We start from the raw sequence: 19,745 nt of genomic DNA, 5'->3' as shown, positions 1-19,745 counted from the left end.
AGCCCTGCGTCATCTGGTTCAGCCAACCCAGAGCTGCTGGGTTTTCCAGGAGAAAAGTTACCAAGAAAAGATGAAAGTCATCCAAGGAAGTCATAGAAAGAAAGGACAATATGTATATTAAAATTGGCTTCTCTGAGTGCAAACCACATCCAAATACTCTCTGAATAACATGACTTAGAAAATTACTTTTTTTAGTGATAAACAGTAAATGGCAAAGAGTACAACTCACCATTTCTTGTCCTACCATTTCTGGTCCTGCTCAGCAAGGGCAATGGCATTTTCTTTGCAATTTGATAATGTTTGCCATCTGAACATTTCGAGGCATTTCAAAACACGCATTTCATAGTCTGGTGGTGGGAAAGTACTCGACAGCTTGGTATGTGCTGTGCCCTGGCTGTGCCTAGTGCTCAACAAACACCCCACACAACCAGAGCCAGTTCCCAGAGAACTGCAGGAAATAATGAAATACTGGTGAGCCATGACCTCGACACAGCAGCACTGCTAATGTCATGGATGTCATGGTAAAAATATACTGGCAGAACAGGAGCTGCTGTAATGAGTCAGGGTTTTTTGGTTTTGGGGGTTTTGTTTTTATGTAGGAATTGTCCTCAATACTAAATAGGAAGTTTTTAAGGGTAGAGCAGGCTATGATGACCTTGGAAATAAAGATTAATCTACATTAGGTATTGTGAGCTGTTAGGTAGATAAAAATGGAACCATCTCCATCCTGCCAATAAATGCAACAGATAAAGAAGGGAAAGGAGGTGGGTGGTTTTTTCCAAAGCCACCCTTAATCAGCAGAAAACAGCAGACAAAATTATCTTTGGTAGATGGGGATTTGTGGGGTATGGGTTACATTTATTATCTGGTAGGTTATAAGCTTTATTTTAATTTCCGGTATTTGCCTGCTACATCCTAAGGAACAATACGAGCTGGATCTACTGCATGTCATTTATAAGTCTGTGCATGTCATTTATATGGTAATGGGGGAGTTCCCCCTCATCCCCAGCGATTTCTGCAAAATTCTACATGCTGGTTCTCAGTATATTTAGCTTTATCCAGTGCAAATTAAAATGCACATTCATGATCTTTGAACAAAGCAGGCAAGTATAATTGGTAATTTGATCCTGTTCTGTACAACCCAATTCAAAGTAATACTTATAATTTGCAGTTAATTAATCAGGGCTTTTTTTCCTTAAAATTCTTAATTGCCTTTCTATGATATTCATTTTTAATAAGTTTTTCCTACCACTTTTAGATCCAATTATACAGGCAATTTCATTTCACTGCTACTGCATGGCTCTGTGTGTTTGTTTATATGTACATTTCCATACATTTTGGTATATTTTTTTCAGAAATTTTTATATGCTGGTTTATGGATGGGGGTTTTGTCATCTGAAAACAAGAAGTTGAAAATAATGGAATCAATGTACAACTGTGAGAAACAAGGTACAACAGGGAATATAAAACTCACATCAACACAACAAAATTTTTAAAGAATTGTGACTCTCTGGAATTCCATTGCCACTATGAATAGTCAACATCATCTGATATTTAATTCACTACCCAATTAAAGCTCTCATTAGAAGACTAATTGTTGTGGCTTTAAAGTAAAACCAGTAATCACTAGAGACACAAACTTTGGACTCTCCAAGGAGTTTAAAAGGGCCATAAATTCAAAAATAAAAATGTTAGTGAGTACAGACATATGTGGGGGTGGTAGTACCTGTGATGAGAAACATGCCATGGACCAGATCTTCACTGGGCAGGGCACTGAGCACCCCGTGCCTGACCAAGCTCTCGTGAGCTTGAGCTGGGTGACACCACCTTGCATCCCCCACAGCCCCTTCAGCATCCTTGAAGGCCTTCAAACCCTTTGTGCCCTGCAAACGTGAATGGAAACACTCACAGTAGTTTTATTTCTGCTTCCTTCCACCTCAGTAGAAGGGGAGGTGTTTCTCTAGTTTGCCTGTCCTTGTCTGGGTGTGTGCTTATTGGGGGCCTTTAAGTTGTAGTGGCAGAAATGTTGTTCGCTACAAATTGATTTGTGCTCTGCCAGCATTTCACAGAATCATAGAATGGTTTGGGTTGGAGGGACACTTAAAGCTCATCTGGTCCAACCTCCATGCAATGAACAGGGATATCTTTAACCAGGTTAAGTTTCTCAGAGACCCATTCAAACTGACCATGAATGTTTCCAGGGATGAGGCATCCACTACCTCTCCGGGCAACCTGTGCCAGTGTTTCACCACCCTCACTGTAAAAAGCTTCTTTTGTATATCTGATCTAAACCAATCCTCCTTCAGTTTAAAACCATTACCCCTTGTCCTTTCACAACAGGCCCTGCTAAAACGTTTGCCCCCATCTTTCCTATAGGCCCCCTTCAAGTATTGGAAGGATGCAATAAAGGTCTGCCCAGTCTTAAGCTTACTACAGAAGAGTCCACAGCTCAAAAATATTAATTAAAAAAGGTATTTCCTGGCAGTAGGGATAAGAGAGATTTTGTTGGGTGGATGTTATCCTGCAGAAATGCTTGTCTTTTCTTTATACTTTCCTGAGTCCCTAGTGGAGGACCTTCAAGACACATACCTAGGAAGAACAGAATTCTGTTCAACATGCAAGTGCCACCACTCTAATAAACACAGTCAAACCCCCTGATTCATCAGTGGCATAACCTGATTACATACCATTACCTTCATTAATAATAAATGTTCCTGTTATTTGATAAGAGCATTTGTTCTGAAATATTGCTGTAAGCTAATTTGAATTCTGGTTTTATCCTGATCTCTTTTTTTATTATTCCTGGGTGACTCTATTGATCTCAGTAATTCCTCTGATTATTCAGTGCTGTAAAATCAGATTCATCCTCTGAGTCATTATTGAGCTAAATCTCTCTGTTAGCCAGATCCTGAATCACTGTTCAGGTTGAAACCTCTGGGAATATTGCCATAGCAGGGCAATATATACTCAAAGTGGTTTTTTAATGGCTGTTCAATGATTGTAGCAGTTTAAACCAGGTAAGGAATTTGGAGCTAAACTAAATTCAGTTAGTGTGCTCCAGTTCCCGTTTCATAAAGCAGGGCTGTGTTTTGCAATATTAACTGACGTTTATTAGCACGCAGGCTGGATGACTATCAGGTGCTGCTCAGGGTGAATAAATCATGCAAGCAATTCACATGAAAGACAGCTTGTGCAAGTGCTGATAAAAGTCCACGGGGTTGAAGAATCAAGTTCTTTAATAGCAATGTCAAGCTGTTCAGTTCTTCTTATCTCTCATATTTCTTTATGAAACATTAAAAGAGATTGCTTTTGGGCACTTGTGTTCTTGAACTATTGCAATCGTCTAATGAATTTTTGATAGTCAAATTCAGAGGGTTTTGTGATCACTAACTTTCTTGATATGTCTGTAGCTGTTGAAATGGATCCCCTGTGCCAAAGTTGGCTGTCCATCTTCCTTTTATCATAAACCCCATAGATTAGTTAGGAAGAACCTGTAACTTCTAATTTAAAGGAAAGGTGAAGTGGAAGCTACTTGAGCAGGTTTGAATAGAGTAATATTCAGCATATAATGAAAGCCTTGATTTGTCTCACTGCATTGCACAGATAAGCAAATTGTATTTCCAACCGTAGCAACCTGTTAAGTGGCAGTGGGGAATAAAGAAAGAAGAAAAGATTTGACTATAAGGACCCCTACTGCATTTTGGCAATGTGAATTCTGTCTCGTGGAGGTCCTTAGCAATTGAGAAGGCACAATACAACTTTGCAAATGAGCATTTACCCACATCAGTGAGCTACAGTGCAAATCACCCAGAAGACTTTTCCCAGGAAAGGTTTCTACAGATTTAGTGCCTCTAGTTAGTGCCTCTAGTTAGCAGGCTTTCAATGGAGAGCTGACAACACGCTGTGGGTTGGTGTTTATGCCAGGTGATGGAAAAATACATTCTTATTATTCATTAGGGGCATACATCAGTCTGCCACTGCAGATGGGTTTCCTAGATGCATTTGCTCTTTGGAGAAGAAACAGGAATAGCTGATGACATGATCTCTAATATTTCTACTTTCATAATTCAGTCCCCATTTTCATTATTACATCTGGACATCCTGACAGATCACAGCCTTGGCGCCGTTGATGAAATGTCTGCGTGTCAGTCTAGCCAGCGTGGTCCAAGATGTTGTTACTGAGACTGACTGACTCACACTACCAAAGCAGGACACCTGCTGATTGTTAGGAGCTGTTGTGAGTGTTAATCATTAATGCTTTTGAAAGCAAACAGCTAAGGATTCTTAAGGATGCTGCACAGGGAAGGAAAAGTGAGAAGCGCTGAGAAAGTAACTTCTGAAAAGAGCAGAGGGAGGATGTGGAGGCAGCTCAATGTTTTTCTGGTGTGTTTGTCCAAAGAGGACAGCTTTTACTGCAAAGCAGGCCCCAAAATACTGATGTGCCAATAGGATAGTATGGCTTTGTGTGTAACATATGGTAATCCCACCTACCTGCCGTGATTGCTCTGGAGGGTTTGTTAAACCTCCTGAGGAGTTGCTCACGGCTCCTGATGGAGACCCAGGGTCCATGTGAGACCTGAGGGACAACTCCTCTACGTGGGTTTTTCCAGTGAGATTTGCAGAGTTGAGTGTGCTCATTGTGTCATGATGTAAAGATGGCCTGGAGGAGCCTCTCTGGCCATTTCCAGATAGCTAAATTCTTCTCTTATTTTGTGAGAATCCACGTGCACTTCTCAGATGACATCTCATGCTTGCGTGTGTCTATTTTGTTAGGTGAGGGGTTTTTTTCCAACAAATCCGTTTGTATTAATAAAGGGAGATTTTAAACATTCATTATTCTTTAGTTATTACAGTCAGAGCCTGGCCTCCTGCATGTATTCTGTAGGAACTGTAGAGATGTAGATCCTGCTACATCTGCTGAGGATCAGGCTGGTGTTCAGTAACACCAGCTTTTGTAGCCCCCAAGCACTCAGATAGCAAAGAAAGTCTGGCAGCTACTTGCCAATAATCTTGTAAACAACACTCCAATGCCCTGACTCATATAACAACTATAGGATCCTTTAGTGTTGTAAACACAACAAATTAGAAGAATCAATGGATCTGAGGGGGAAAAAAATTTAAAAAACCTCGAAACCACAATCATTAAACTAGCAGTTTCGAAGGGGGACAAAATTAGTATTCTCAGAAAGTCTTTTCTGTCAGGAGTTGCCTTCCTAACATGATCTCATCCTGCTTCTTGGGGATAGATGTCCTAACGATTGTCCTAGAGAAACAGTGGTGGTTATTGCTGGTGGTTGGGACTACAGATGAGGAGCCCAGGTTGGAGTGGTCAGGATTCAGCCAGGTTGAGCATCAGTTGTCTCTGATGTGCACACTCTGGCTTTGCTGGACATTTTCTCTTCATCCCCATGTTCCCTCAGGGGTCCTTGCCAGGTATCAGTGAGCAACAGTGACATGTCTTTTGCCGGAGCACAGCTGCTTGTGGTGTTGTCACACAGAGCCACCTTCAACAAAGGTGAACCATGACCCGTTAGTGTTCACATTTCATGAGGTTTGCCTGTTTGCTGAGCTTGGCCTTGGCTCAAGCCACCCAGCAGCTCTGGGGCCCACATAAGGGATGTGGAGGTAAGATGTGACCTTGCTGACCATGCAGAACACATGAAGAGTCCCATGGGGTTGTCCTCAGTGCCCAGCATGAACCACCCGGCTAAAATGAGCTTCTCTCCAGGCCCTCAGCATCAGGCCACAGGGAGACAAAAGCGCTGGCCAAACCCTCTCCTGCTGTCTCAAAATGACGTTCTGCAGGAGCAAGGGGCTGCAAGATTGCATGAGCAGAAAAAAACGTGTTCAAGCAATTAAACCACATGACTAAGGGGAAATAATGACACTTGCAGCCCACACCTTTCCCGTTCTTGAGGAGATGCAGAACTCCTGGCTGGGCTCTTTTCCCTGAGACGAGGGGCTGCCACCTTCTTGTGGCTGCCAAACATGTGGGAGCTCCTTGCCTGCATCTGTTTGGCTCTGTGGCTGCACAATGCTGCTGCTGTCTGGTTGTGAGATTTTGGATCAAGGATTCGGTGTTTATAAAGTGCTCTCTGAAGCATGTCCTCAAAAACACCATGAAAGCGAGTAATAGTTTACTCTTCATAAGCTTCTTGCCTGTCAGTGGCAGAGGAGACTGTGTGTTCCAAGTAAGAATAAAGGAACACGAGGTCAGTGGTGCAACTTGTTTTTCTTAAGGATCTCTTGGACAATGCCATAAGCACCTTGAGAACGGTTGTTTTTTGCATACAGGAACTGTGGGACTGGGCTAAGCCTGGAGTTTGTGCTCAGCCAAAAAATTAAATTTTTCTTTAAAAGGTTGTTGAATTGTTCAGTGGCCCTGCAAAACTGTGGGTTTTTTTCCACCTGACTCAATTAGACAACTGTGAAAGAGGATTAATTGCTCTGAAATCAATAGCGCTGCAAGGCTGTTGCTGACATCAGCATAAAATAATGTCAACACAGGAAAATGTAAATTGGATATAGTAATATAAAACAGTTTTATACTATTTGCATACACATAGCTACTTTAACACTCATTTTATACCTATTACAATGATTTAATGGAAGTCAGTGTAGACTTATACAGAGAGAAAAATTTTATTGTATATGAATGAAAGATGGTATGGTGGTCTTCTGCAGCCATCCCTGAAACATGGGTCAGTGAAGGCCAATGTGAACAATAAGTTTTCCCTAACTGGCTAAAAATACTTGCTTTCAAACTGTACAATAGCAATTGATTCAGATGTGTGGTTGGTGCTTTGAGATGATCTAGTAATTGATTTTAAAACAGATGGCACCTGTCAAATAAGCATTTGTATTTATTTGATGTTTCTATGACAACCCTTGGGGTTTTGCTATCTCAGAAGTCTTTGTTTTCTCTTTTCCTAGACCCCCTTTCTGTTCTCTGATCTCTCTTCCTCTCATGTTCTTTTGATGCGTCCTACTGACAGTTTCTTTTGAGCTTTCTTTCCTAATGTAAGCCATGGCCTTTATGTTAGGCTTTAATTTTGCTTTCCTTGAAATTCCTTTTTATTAACAGTTTTAATAAAACAGCAAAATATCCTCAACACACCAAATACTTCATGATCTGAACATCAGCTACAATGCATCACACAAACAAAACCATTGATTACGCTCCCCAGAATTGCCATACTTTACCACATCAGCAATTAATAATATTGAAGGGGAAGTTCCCTCTGTCAGGCAAAATACTTACATAATACTTGGTGTAAAAATTATAATATTCTGAATTAATCAGACTACTGAGAGAAAATTAGATATGTTTGTGTTTGTGTGTATGCACGTGTCTATATCTACTTGGAGGAGAATCAAACTATTTATTATCTGTCTTTGTATTCTGTGGGTACAACATTCATAATATTGTTTTGATTTTCTACTTAAGAAGAAAATGCAACACTCAGAACAAGAAGAGGATTTTGATTGTATGAGCCAAATTGGTTTAAGTGTTCAAAAGGCATGTGGATGTGGCATTTGGGAATATGGTTTAGTGGTGAACACAGCGGTTAACGATTGAACCTGATGGTCTTAGAGGCCTTTTCCAATACAAACAATTCTATGATTTAATGGTTGAAATTTCCTAAGTGCCTCTGTCCATTGCACCCTTATTTTGGACTTGAGGTGCAGGAAGCCTCAACTTTTATAGCAACACATAAATAAGCCTTTCTGCTCAGTCTGCAAAGATACCTCCTCAGCTGTTGGAAATGGAAGTTACCTTTCTGAAGTCAGTGACAAGCAGTTGTTAACTGCAGCCCATCTGTGTAAACACAAGGTGTTTCACCAGAAGTGGGCAATACATTCAGATCTCTAGAAGATGACAGAAAAGCAAATATAATTTTTTCACTTGAAAATTATTTATTTTTCTCAATCTTTCCTCCTGATACCATCTTTACTCTTTTTTTTTTTTCTAAAGGTGGTAGAAAAGGGTTGCAATGGTACCTGTCATAGGACTGGTCTGTCCAAGTATTATTGTCTTCTTGTGCATGTCTGTTTTTTTTTAACTTGCACTTGGAAATTACAAGTTATTTGTGTCAACTTGAAAAATTAGAAGAAACCTCTAAGCTACCAATGGATTTCTCAGTCAATCATTGGTGAGGGCTGTATCTTTTCCCAAACAGCAAGCCAGAACTTTACCACCCTCAGCAGAAAGGCAAAATTCACCAATATGACTCAGAATGTGCACAAAGGTTGCAGAACCAGTTGAATTTTTAGAAATGCATGAAGAAACCCCCTTGGGCATGGCATTTACATGTGCTTATTAATAAAGAGGAGCTCTGCCAGTCTGGAACTCTGTGCAAACCTGGGAAGTGGATTTGTCATGGAAATGGCTGTAGAAATACTGCAATGGCAAGTTATGGTTCAGAACATTAAAACCACCTGTGTGGGTTTCCAAATGTGGCAAATACAACAGGTTTTTCCAGAATCTGCTGGTTGCCACTGAGGTTGCAGAAGATGAAGCCCTTGTGGTTTTCCCTATGTTGAGTTTATAAGAGAATTCAGAGTTCTGGATGCACTTCAGTGGGACAGTTCAGTTTTTAGACAGAGATGGACATGATAACAAAAAGTATCTGAGCTCTATGGCTAAACCTCTGCTAAAAGTATCAAAAGGCAAAATCCACTTGTGAAGATTCTTGCAGGGTGGATATTGTCCATGGAGGAATAAACCATATGATTTTTTGAAGTCTCTTCCAGATCCATTTCATATGATTCCTTGAGAAGTTTGCTACCTAAAGTAAGATACAAGTCTCCCATTTCATTGATCTTGCAAGTACTGCTGGAATTAACTTGCACCTTGAAACAAGCAGATGGCTCCTTACATTTTATACACATGCTGGGCTAGTTTTTGATGACACACCTAGTAGAAATGTCCATGCAATTTCTGATCCACTGTACAGTCCTTCCAGGGATTGACCATATGGTGTGACAACCAAATGCTACCTCCAATTCCAGATTCACCACATCTTGTTACTTGGCAGCTAAGAACCACAGCAAGGGACTTCTCACTCTGCTTCCTGATGGTGAGCAAGACAGTATCTATCAGGAAACACATTCTTCAGAAGAGATGGCATTCCCACTTCAGGCAGCCTGGTTTGCTCTGGATGCCGCTCAGGTCTTGATTCCAAAGACAACCACCCACGAGATGCACTAACCTTTAAAAAAAAAGTTTAAAAAAAAAAGCAGCAACCTTTAAATCTGCTTGGGAAAAAGTTCTTCTCATCACACCTCAGCTGTTGCTTCCAGTTTCTTTTCTCATCCAGTGATAACTGTAGTCTCTAAGATGGATATATACCAAGCTGTCACTGAAGATACTCCAACCTAGGACATCAAATGCTCTTCCTGAGGGTCTGTTAACTTAGAAGACTCTTTGTTTCACACAGCTTTGAAATGATTGTTCAGTTGAGTCTTATTCAGCTTAAAAAAGGTTTAAACACACAAGCATTTCAGTCCCCACCAAAGAGTCATTACTTATAAGCAAGATCATCCAGCTGTTTCAGAGTGATTCAATACTGAATATGCTAACATGGAATAAACATTGACTTTGCCTCAGCCCCTGTGCTTGAACCCAGCCAGCATGTCTGAACAGCCCCTGTTCAGTTAGGGCAACCACACACTTTACTCTCACTATTTTTGGGTTTGCATGCCCTGGTGTGGCTGGCAAGCAAAGCACAGAGCCACCAGCATCTGACTGTGAGGGATCTCAGCAGCTCGCTCACAACATCCCGACATCATGGAGCACTCAGTGACTGCAAGGGTTGGGGAAGAGAGCAAAGGTTTTGATCAATTATCACTTTATACTCTTAGTCAGGAGGTCATGGGCTGTATGTGTAGAGGGGCTTTGGTGTTTAAAGAAAACCTGTTTTTTCATAAACGTGAGGCAGGTTCTGAACTAACTTTAGAAAGACCCAGGAGTGTTGATTGCAAGTGATTTTCTGAGCACGTGTGTCATGGATTAAGAAAATGCAAGGAATAGAGTGTCCCCAAGAACAAATGGGCTGCAAATTATGCTTTACTTTTAGATGAAACTTTCTGATACTAATCCATTTTATATTTCATGAGAATGTTCCCTGGTTTGCAAAACTAACTGATCTCTCTAATAACAGCAAGGTCCTGGCTCTGTTTCAAGGCAAAGGTTCACTCAATTAAATCTCATTAACAGAGGACCACAAAACCTGCACTAAAACCTTTCTGGGTGTGTGACCTTCAGCAAAACTGCTTCATTAAGTCTGAGATCCTGCAGAAAATGTTTGCTGAATAAAGTCATTCCTAATTAATGTTAAAATGTCAAGGATTCATGTGCCATCCATCTTTACTCCTTTTCCTTTACACTCTTAATTATCTCCTTAATGGGCAACCAATATAAAAGTCAAAAGCAGCATCTTTTAAATGTACATAGAACAGGTGGGACAATGCAGTAAAGCAAATTTGCCAGATGTGCTTTCCCATGCAACATTTGTGACTTCCTAAATATGCTTCCAAAACCCCACTTACATGTTGCCATTAAGCACTGATTAACTAATTACTTATTTGTAAAATGCAGAAGTGTCAAGGATGATTTTCCCTTGTACTCTGTTTGATGTTACCTTGAGTTTTATCTCAAGCCATATGCAAGTCTGGATTAACAAAGTGTTTATTTGCTCTGTGATGAATGTAATTGTCTATTCTCCAAGGATTGCTCACGCAATTTCTTTTAAAAAATAAAAGACTCATTAGTGAGTTTCTGGTCTTCAGACTAGAGGGGTGTCCTGGTTAGACTGGGGGTTCATCACAGAGTGGTGTACAAACCTGGTGGGTCTAAACTTGGAAAACCCTCAGTCGTTTTTCCAATGGCCAGTGATGACAGCAGACATTGGAGCTGCTTGGACCTGTGTAGCAGGACTTCGTAGTGAAGGCTTAGAAACACTCTGCAGCCTCTTTAATTTTTATTCTCACATTAAAGTAATGGGACCCATCTTCCTGCCCATCAATCTGTACAGCATATGCAAGCCCTTCTGGTGGTTTAAATAGGAATGACTCACATGATATTAAGCCTCTTAGTGAAAATGGATTACATTATTGCCTTTCACAAAATGAGAGGTTTAAAAAGCCAAGTTAGTGTCTTCCAAATGTCAGTAACTGGAGACACTTTGGACAAAGAGTGAATTTTTATAGCTTTTCTGGAGATCTGTAAGATGAACTCATCTTTACAATGAAGAATATTAAATTATAAGAAAAGTATTAGAAATCAGAAGTTCTTTGAGTTTAATGAGAACTAGGTTCTGCCAGTATTCAAAATAATTTCTTATGATGGCAATATTGTTTCCTCCTTAAATACTTGAACTCTGACACGTTTTATGGGCATCTTTCTGAGTACCTTTTAACAGCAACATCATTACTGAAATCTTGGAAAAAAACTATAATCCCAAAATTCAGTGGTAAAAAGGATCAGGATCTGACTTTGGCTACTTATGGAAAATTGCTTTGCAAAAGTATTTCAAAAAGTGAAATAGGAATAAAAGCCAAGATGGTATTCAAGCCACAGACTCTAAAGCCTGGTATCCTGTAAAGAAGCCTTTTCTGAGTATTAAAAAATCGCTATATTTGTTTATTCCCAACTGGCAACAGAACTTTGGAATATTTAAATTGTTGCTGAAGTACTTGTATCTAAGCATAAATGCTGTTTGAATTGATTGATAGGTGTCTAGTATGACATTGTGAACACATGTGTCCATGTGCAGGACACATAGCAGGACTAGCAGGGCCTTTTATGCTGTCATGAATACGTGCACTAATACGAATAATTTGATGTTTCTTCAGCAAGGTAATTATGTTTAATAGCCTATAAATACAGAGTAATTGTTATCAATTGTGTTCATTTGTGTATATTTGATGAGTATTTTTAATTGATATTCCTGTGGCATCCTCCCTGTGCTGTGATTAGACTGGGATTTTCATATCTATGCTGTTTCATTTATTGCTAACTAGTAATTTACCTCTAATAGCCTTTTTTTCTGTTCTCTCCTTTTTTTTTTTTTTTTTTTAATTAGAGGAAATCTTGAAGACTCACATTGCTCATTGGTGGTCTCCTGATGGCACCAGGTTAGCATATGCAACAATTAATGCCTCCAGAGTCCCCACCATGGAGATCCCAATATACACCGGCAACCCTTACCCTTCTGTTAAAACTTATCATTATCCAAAGGTAAGGGAAAATAAAATAATCAGTCCTATTGCTCTATCAGAAATAAATTATTTTTTCTTTCCAGTAGGCTCAGGCAGGGGACTGCATAATACTGCACACTGATAAGCAATGAAAATAAACAGATCTAAGGGAATATCAGCTGCTCCCTGGTGAATGTGGTCTCCATTACTCTTTAGCTGCATTTGTAAAATTGTGGTTTTCTGATTCGATGAGTAATTCTAAATATAATGAAAATAAAATTTAAAAATCCTTGCTTTTTACACCTAAAAAAAAAGCAACTGTGTTTCCATGCTAGGATGGGGTTGCTGATGTCTGACAGTTTGGAATTTCTATATTTATATATATTTCTATATTTAGATAAATTACTATATTTAGAGACAGATAGATGGATAGATACATACATATATTCTATATTATGATACCAAAAAATAAAATAAAGAAGGAAAATGTAGTGTTTGGGCTTCCTTAGAGTATCCAGGATGACCTAATGTGAGAGGACACATAGTCTGGTTTTAGAGCCTTATGGTGCCTGAGCATTACACAGAACACAGTGAAAGACAGAGAAGACTTAAGAGCCATTCTGTCCATAATTGTGGAGACCTGCAGTGGGTGCACAGCACCAACACAGCTCTCTACCAGTACAGACACACTGCTACTCTTATTGCTGTAATTTTCTGTTCTAAAGCAGTACAGGGGTGTCTGCTGCAGTCATTTCTTCTGGGTGTCTTGCTTTAAGCAATGATTACCCAAGACCTCACATATTGGTCCAAGTGAACCATAATTTAGCAGGACAGATATCCACATATATGCAGGTCTTGTGGAAATCACAATGGTTCAGCAGGGGATGCCCTTTCCTACAGTACAAAATGGATCACTATTTTACTATATCGATCATCATCCTGTTAGACAATCTTTTATCAAAAGGTGCATGAAATAGCAATATTTCCAGTTGCTATGAAAAGTAGATTTTTATTACCAAGTGTCCTAAGTAAAATTACCCCTTATTTGTGCCTACTGACCTCTCCACACTGTGCCACATCACCACAGTTGCAGTTTCCCTGTGAACAACCACATCCATCTAGTCCATATCCCCATACAATTAAAATCCATGGGGATGTAATAAATCAAAACCATTCTGTGTTTTATATGATATGTTCATTTATTCTTATTTTAAAATCCAGGCTGGAATGGAAAATCCAACTATTTCTTTGCATGTGATTGGCCTGAACGGACCCACTCATGACCTGGAAATGACTCCACCAGATGATCAGAGGATGAGGTAGGTGCTTTCTTGCCCTGGAATGCTGGACCTCAGTTGTCTTGGGGTTTTAGCTCAGAGCCTGACTTTTTTTTTTTTAGACCATTTTTCTTTCTCTGCTGCTATGAAGGAGTTTCATTTTGTGTAAATCTGCTTAATTTTTTTTTCAAATTATTTGTCTTTTTACTTCTATTTTGTATAACATTATCAGTTTTTCATTTGAAATTGCTGTGACACAAACTGACTTTAGAGTGGGGTTATTTTTTGGCAACTTGACGGAATGTCCCTAAATCTATAAGAACACCTTCATTCCACTTGGAATCACAGGCATTATAGGAGGGATATTGTCTGCAGCCTGTATGAGAGACCATGAAGCAGAAACAGGGCACCCTATAGCACAGCAAACACGAGCTCACTGCTTCATGACATGAACATAGGAATGAAACCAGGTGGACATTCTGCAAATACATTGCCTGATCTTCATTCAAAATAAGAAAGAAAGCTCTTTGCTGTTTTTAAGGCACAGTTTATTAGTTTATTTTAGAAGCTGTCCTGCAATTCAGCCAACTACTTAGAAATCCATTTCTAATTACATGCTTAAGTCTTCATTTAACAGGAGTTTAAAAGTTTGGCTTGGACTTCGATGTGTGGCCAAAGCTTGTATTTAGCATTTGTGTTTGTGTTTACATTGCACATCTACATTGCTCAGGAGAGAAGGTAGTGCATGGTGCTCCTCCGTGCAAAGATGGGAGATTATAACCCAAAGCCAGATTTTCAATAACTTTGATTTAAACTTGAAATAGCTCTGTAGAAGGGCAAGCAAAATCAGACCCTGTTTCTACATCTCAAGTATCCACAGTGACCCTTCCATGTGCAATGCTGCAGGACTGTCATTGCCAGGCACATCCCTTGTTCTTGTAGGAGCATCCAGCCAATGTGCACGCTCATGTTTTTCAGCTGATAGCTAAATTAGTGTAATTCCAGTCCAATAAAGACAGGAGTTACAGCACAGGGCTAACAAATCAGGGCAGTGTGGGGGACAGGGGAGGGTGCAGGTGTGACTTTCATTATGCATGATAAGGATATAAGGACTGTGGATAAGGCTGCATAGTCGTCTGACAAGAGGACACTTAACCAGTGGGATTATTTACGGTGAGAGTTCCTTTCTTTAATAGGAAAGCTACTGTCAGCCTTGGAACATGTTTACACTGAATAACTCTAAAATACTCCAAATCCATTTATGCAACAAAAGATGTATGACCTGTGACTGAACCAAATGGGCATAAATGCAATTTCCTTTCAAAAATACAACTTTAGATCTGCATACAGCAGGAAGGAGTTCAGGACCGTGGTGTTCTCATCACAGTATCCCCATGGCAGTATCAAAACGGCAGCGCCCAGACATCATAATTTCTCTCTTGGTAACATTCTCTGTAAACAGAGAGGCTCAGAAACATTTTAATTACAGCAATAACTTCAGACTGCAGGATCCAAGTGTTGTTAATAAATTTGTTCTATATGGTTATGGGTGGCCGTAATTTATTTGGTCACAATCAATATTGCAAAATGATGCAAAATACATCATAATTAATTACTGTCTGTATATTTCATCAAAGCCATGGCAATTGCCATCTCTAGGGCATGACATAAGTAGTGCTGCTAGAGCAATAGGGGTGCATTTTCATTATGCATATGTTTTCTGAAAGGAGAGGATTAGTGTGATAACATTTCATTAAAATAGGCAAGAGGGATGCACTGTACAGTTAGTTACAGAAGAGAGTTTCAGGGAAGCAGGAGAAGCTGGTGATAAGGATCTCCAAGCAGACACGTCCTGTCTGAAGCATTTCAATGTTCTCAGTCAGTTCATGTAGATGATCTATGGACAGAGTGGTATTTCATGTTCTTTTTATCTGGAGCAAAGTGATTTAGTACAATTAATAAAGCAGATAATAAAGTGGAGATATGCCACGGTCTTTTTTCTTTAAAAATTAAAATAAGTCAGAAATTTTCCACAGAAATTAGATATTTTTCAGTCAAAAGAAAACCAAAAACCAGAGCTGATGATGGAAAGACATATTTTGCAGGGAAATGTATGATATTGATAACTTTTCCTTTTTAAAAAGCTTTCATTATGAACATTTTTGCCAAATTTTCTGCAAGTCGTGCTTTTCTATGAGAAAAAGAAAGGAAAGGGGTGGAAATTACAGGGAAAAGAAAAATAAAAAAATGTTATAACACTTAATGCCTGAAAACCACTGAACCTCAAGAATTACATCATCAGGTGGTCAGAATTGGATCATGACCCATCTTATTTCTCATGTCATATTTGCATCTCAGGTGGCAAATTAAGGAACATGTTATTTCCTCTGAGTGCAGAAATTGTCACTGTCCTTGCATAGGCCAGGCACAAATAAATAATGAAGAAACTCAGGCAACTCCAACCTGAATCCGAGGCAGGAGCCACCTGTGCCCCAGGGACCACGGCCTGTCACTTGGCCACATATCACTGTGTTCTTTGTGGTGTTTATGGCTTTATTACTGTGGTCATACAGTAAGTATTCATATGATAGATTCATACCTAATATTTTGGATTGATACCTCCAGGAAGCAGCCCTGGAAAGCTGGAATATGAACAAGGGTGCTGCAGAATAACCAGTCTCAGATGATTGCAAACCCAACCACCAATGTCTTTACTGGGATGGGGTCTAGATTTTGCTTTATGGGGGAAAATAAGTTCTCCTTAAATCAGCTCCATATAAAATGTGGGATAGGTCAGGTGGAGAGGGCTTGGGAAACGCACTGACTTCTCGTTTCTCCCCACTGGCTGCTCAACCAGTGCAGCTGCTGCAGCAGCAGATGTTTAAAATTAACTGAGATGAATCACACCTTATTGTCTCATTTTCTTCTGCAAAATGGGAACCATAAAACTTGGTTGTCCTACAGAGGAGATGTGAAGGGAAATAAATGAAAGACTCAACACTACTGAGAAATTAAAATACAGACTATACAAGTATCTGCAGTTATCTGTGGGCTAGGTTATCCTGATGGCTGGGAGAGGCTTCAGAGAGAAATTGAGACTCTATGCCTTTCTTTAGGGTGTTAGGGAAGCTCTTGAGTCACCTAAAATAATAATTAAAATTCCTGAGAAAAAAAACATGGTTTCAGTGTTCAAACGGTGAGAGGGATGTAAAAATTGAATATATTACCTTGAAACCTTAAATTGGAATTATGGAAAAAATGCTCCAAGCCACAATAGGTACTAAATTTACATTCCTTTTCTGGGTAGGCTGAATCTGGTCAGTTCATTTTGGAAAGAAAAAAAGAGACAGTTATACAGTTTAATTTTGCTTTGTTGTTTTTTTTCCTCTTAGGGCCCATGCTGTTGCAGATATAGAGTAAAATTACAATTTTATTTCAGGCCCTAAATTTTCAGATTGCTGTTGTCTCACCTGGGCGTATCCTTCCCATCCAGTGCACTGGATGCAAGTGTTGAGGTCTTTTCTTATTTTTCCCAAGCCAATTTCAGACAGTAAATATTACTGAAAACTGCAAAATCAATCTCCAACTTGTTATTTTTCTAGACAAACAGGCCTTTGTGGTTTTGCCCTTTTTATTCAGTATATGCAGGAGCGTTTGCCAGAACACGAAGTACTCTCCAGTGACACAGCACATTATTTCCAATGAGAGCAACAATTCCTTATGCATATTTTATAGCAAACAAATGAACTAATAAATTTTTTATAGACTGTATGCTGTAAAATGTCGTATTATAATTTAAGGATGTCTTTGGCCCACATAGCCCAGCAGTATATTATAACATCACCAACTCTGACAACTCAGCCAGAGTTGTACCCTACAAATAAAGTGGTGGAGACCTGAATTGCTGCAGAGGTGGACATCACCATACCCTGGCTCTGAGAAGGCAACCATCAGCGAATTTATTCCTGATCCTGTATTTTCCAGCCCAGCCTAGGTGGTTCCACTGCTCACTAGTGCAGAGGACTTTTGTGCACCCCACATTCATGATTTACTTCAAGTGGTATCACAGCCTGAATATGTCCAGCAATAGAGGATGGTGCTGGGAATGTGGGAGGTTTGCCAATGCAGACCCTGAAATATCTGCTTTATGGCAACCAGCTGCATCTGCTTTACAGAAATCTCATGTTGTTCCCAATTCTGTCCTTCTTGATATTTGCCTTTTTAATGCAAGGATCCACTCATGGATACTTAGGTGTGCAGTTGGCATAATTAGAGGCCCTTAACTTTTCATAAGCGTAAAGAATCCAGCCATTGGTGGTGGTGGGTCTGAGTCAGCCAGTTAGCGTGCTCAGAATGGAAATGGTTTGCAATTTCTTTTCCACATGTGCATAAATTTGTAGCTCCAGGCATTTCAGTTCTTCTCAGAAGACAGAATAGCTTGAAAGATTCTTTATCTCCGTATTCGTCACTTCTTTGAAAATAACTTTCAGAAGTGCCAGATAAAACACCTGCACAGCCTTAAAAATGTCATTTTTAGGGGTTGAAATATATACATAAGGCAGCCTAAAGACATCAAGACACAATGTTCTTAATAACCAGAGATATCTCCTGGACCGTTTGCCTGTGGCAGCCCCCAACTGCTCTGCCATGTGGGAATTCATTAGGGATGGCAGGTCTGTGATTTCGTTTATGTATGTCTGTGTTTGCAGGGACTACTACATAACCATGGTGAAATGGGCAACCAGCACCAAGGTGGCAGTAAACTGGCTGAACAGGGCCCAGAATGTGTCAATCCTGACGCTGTGCGATGCCACCACCGGAGTTTGCACGAAGGTAGGAGAGCCAAGCAAAGGGGTCACTTGCCATCAGTTTTCATGACCCAAGGAAGAAGAAACTATTTAAGTTATTTTCCCTCATGACACATCAACTGGCACATATTTATTAAGGCAGACACGGAATATAAACAATGTTTGCAATATTTACTTTATTTTAACACCTACAAGGCCAAGAATACTCTGTGTGTGTGAGAGAGAAAGTGATTACTTGTCTTGAAATATCTGTGTTCAGATGCAAGCACACACATCTCAACAGTTTGTAACCTTTGCAACAGTCTGGTTGCATTATATATATTTAATGTCATTAAAACCAGCTCATGTTTATCTACACCCATTTTAATTGTAGTTTAATTAATCCCTTCTATAAATGCAGTAATATAAATGGTACATGAATATAAGCTCTGTATTAACAGATTCTATATTTTAAACTGACATAGGTGTTTCCAGAGTAGAAAATTGTCCTGATATACCCATCCCTTGAAAAAATGATGCAATTCTTTGTATAGAGCACTGTACAGAAAATTTCTTAGTAACATTCATTTCAACCTTTATTTATTTCTTAAAAAGCTTTATTTCCTTGGGGAACAGTATATCTTGTGGATTTATGTGTTTGGTCTGTATGAGTAAAATGCTTTCTTGATCTAGTGCATGCTTATTTGTTGGAGAGGAAAGGCAAGGAGAGGAGCCACTGGATTCCACTCCTGAAGCATATATTGAAACAGTTTCTTTGTATTTCTAAACACCTTTCAAATTCAATCCAACAGCTTCCTGCCCTGATGAGCAAAATGTAATAAATGACAAGTTTTGTATTAATGTTCTTTTTCTGTTTTAGAAACATGAAGATGAGAGTGACGCCTGGCTACACAGACAGGTAATATCGATCTTCTCCTTGCAGTCAAGGTTTTGGCAGGTTTTTTGTTTCATTGTGTTTTCCACCAAAGAGAAAATCTGATTTCCAGATCTGAAAAAGATACTTGGAAGATGGCATGATCTGTATTATAGAAAAGAGTCTCTCAGTAACAAACAAGTTCTTATTGAAGATGCCATCTTATGCCATCTTCTCTGGTAGGTCCCATAGTTCTTAGCCTGCAATTTACTCAGATTTAAAAGAGATGAAAAGCTGATGGTGAAAATTCACCAACTGCCAGTATTTGTGTAGGACTCAACAGCCTCAGAGGTAGCCCTTCATACCCTGCCTTGAGACTGATAATGATTTAAACAGTATGGTGCTTGTTTTATGGTCATTTTAATTGAGGATCTGTGCTCCATTCAGAGACAAAATCATGATAGGACTTTTTATGTTACTTAAAGATCATATCTCAGGCACATGGTGTGACTCTTGGGGATGGTCCTGTGCGGGGCTTAGAGTTGGACTCGATCATCCTCGTGGGTCCTTTCCAACTCAGCATATTTTGTGTGATTCTGTGATATA

The 19,745-nt window shown here is 39.5% G+C and overlaps 1 protein-coding gene across 1 annotated transcript in view; it reads left to right on the top strand.

The window, feature by feature from the left end:
* Window positions 1–19,745, top strand: part of DPP6 (dipeptidyl peptidase like 6) — a 250,407-nt gene that overhangs the window by 183,111 nt on the left and 47,551 nt on the right. The window contains exons 9-12 of the mRNA XM_051812890.1: window positions 12,087–12,241; window positions 13,423–13,520; window positions 18,188–18,311; window positions 19,146–19,184. Coding sequence (XP_051668850.1) covers window positions 12,087–12,241; window positions 13,423–13,520; window positions 18,188–18,311; window positions 19,146–19,184 — 416 coding nt within the window. The remainder of the gene's footprint in view (window positions 1–12,086; window positions 12,242–13,422; window positions 13,521–18,187; window positions 18,312–19,145; window positions 19,185–19,745) is intronic.

Source organism: Manacus candei, unplaced genomic scaffold (assembly GCF_025592945.1).
Source record: "Manacus candei isolate 608988 ecotype Guabito, Panama unplaced genomic scaffold, ASM2559294v1 h1tg000089l, whole genome shotgun sequence".
In the NCBI taxonomy this organism is placed as follows: domain Eukaryota; kingdom Metazoa; phylum Chordata; class Aves; order Passeriformes; family Pipridae; genus Manacus; species Manacus candei.
The sequence above is the reverse complement of the archived record's forward strand: the minus strand, read 5'-3'. Positions and strand labels throughout refer to the sequence as shown.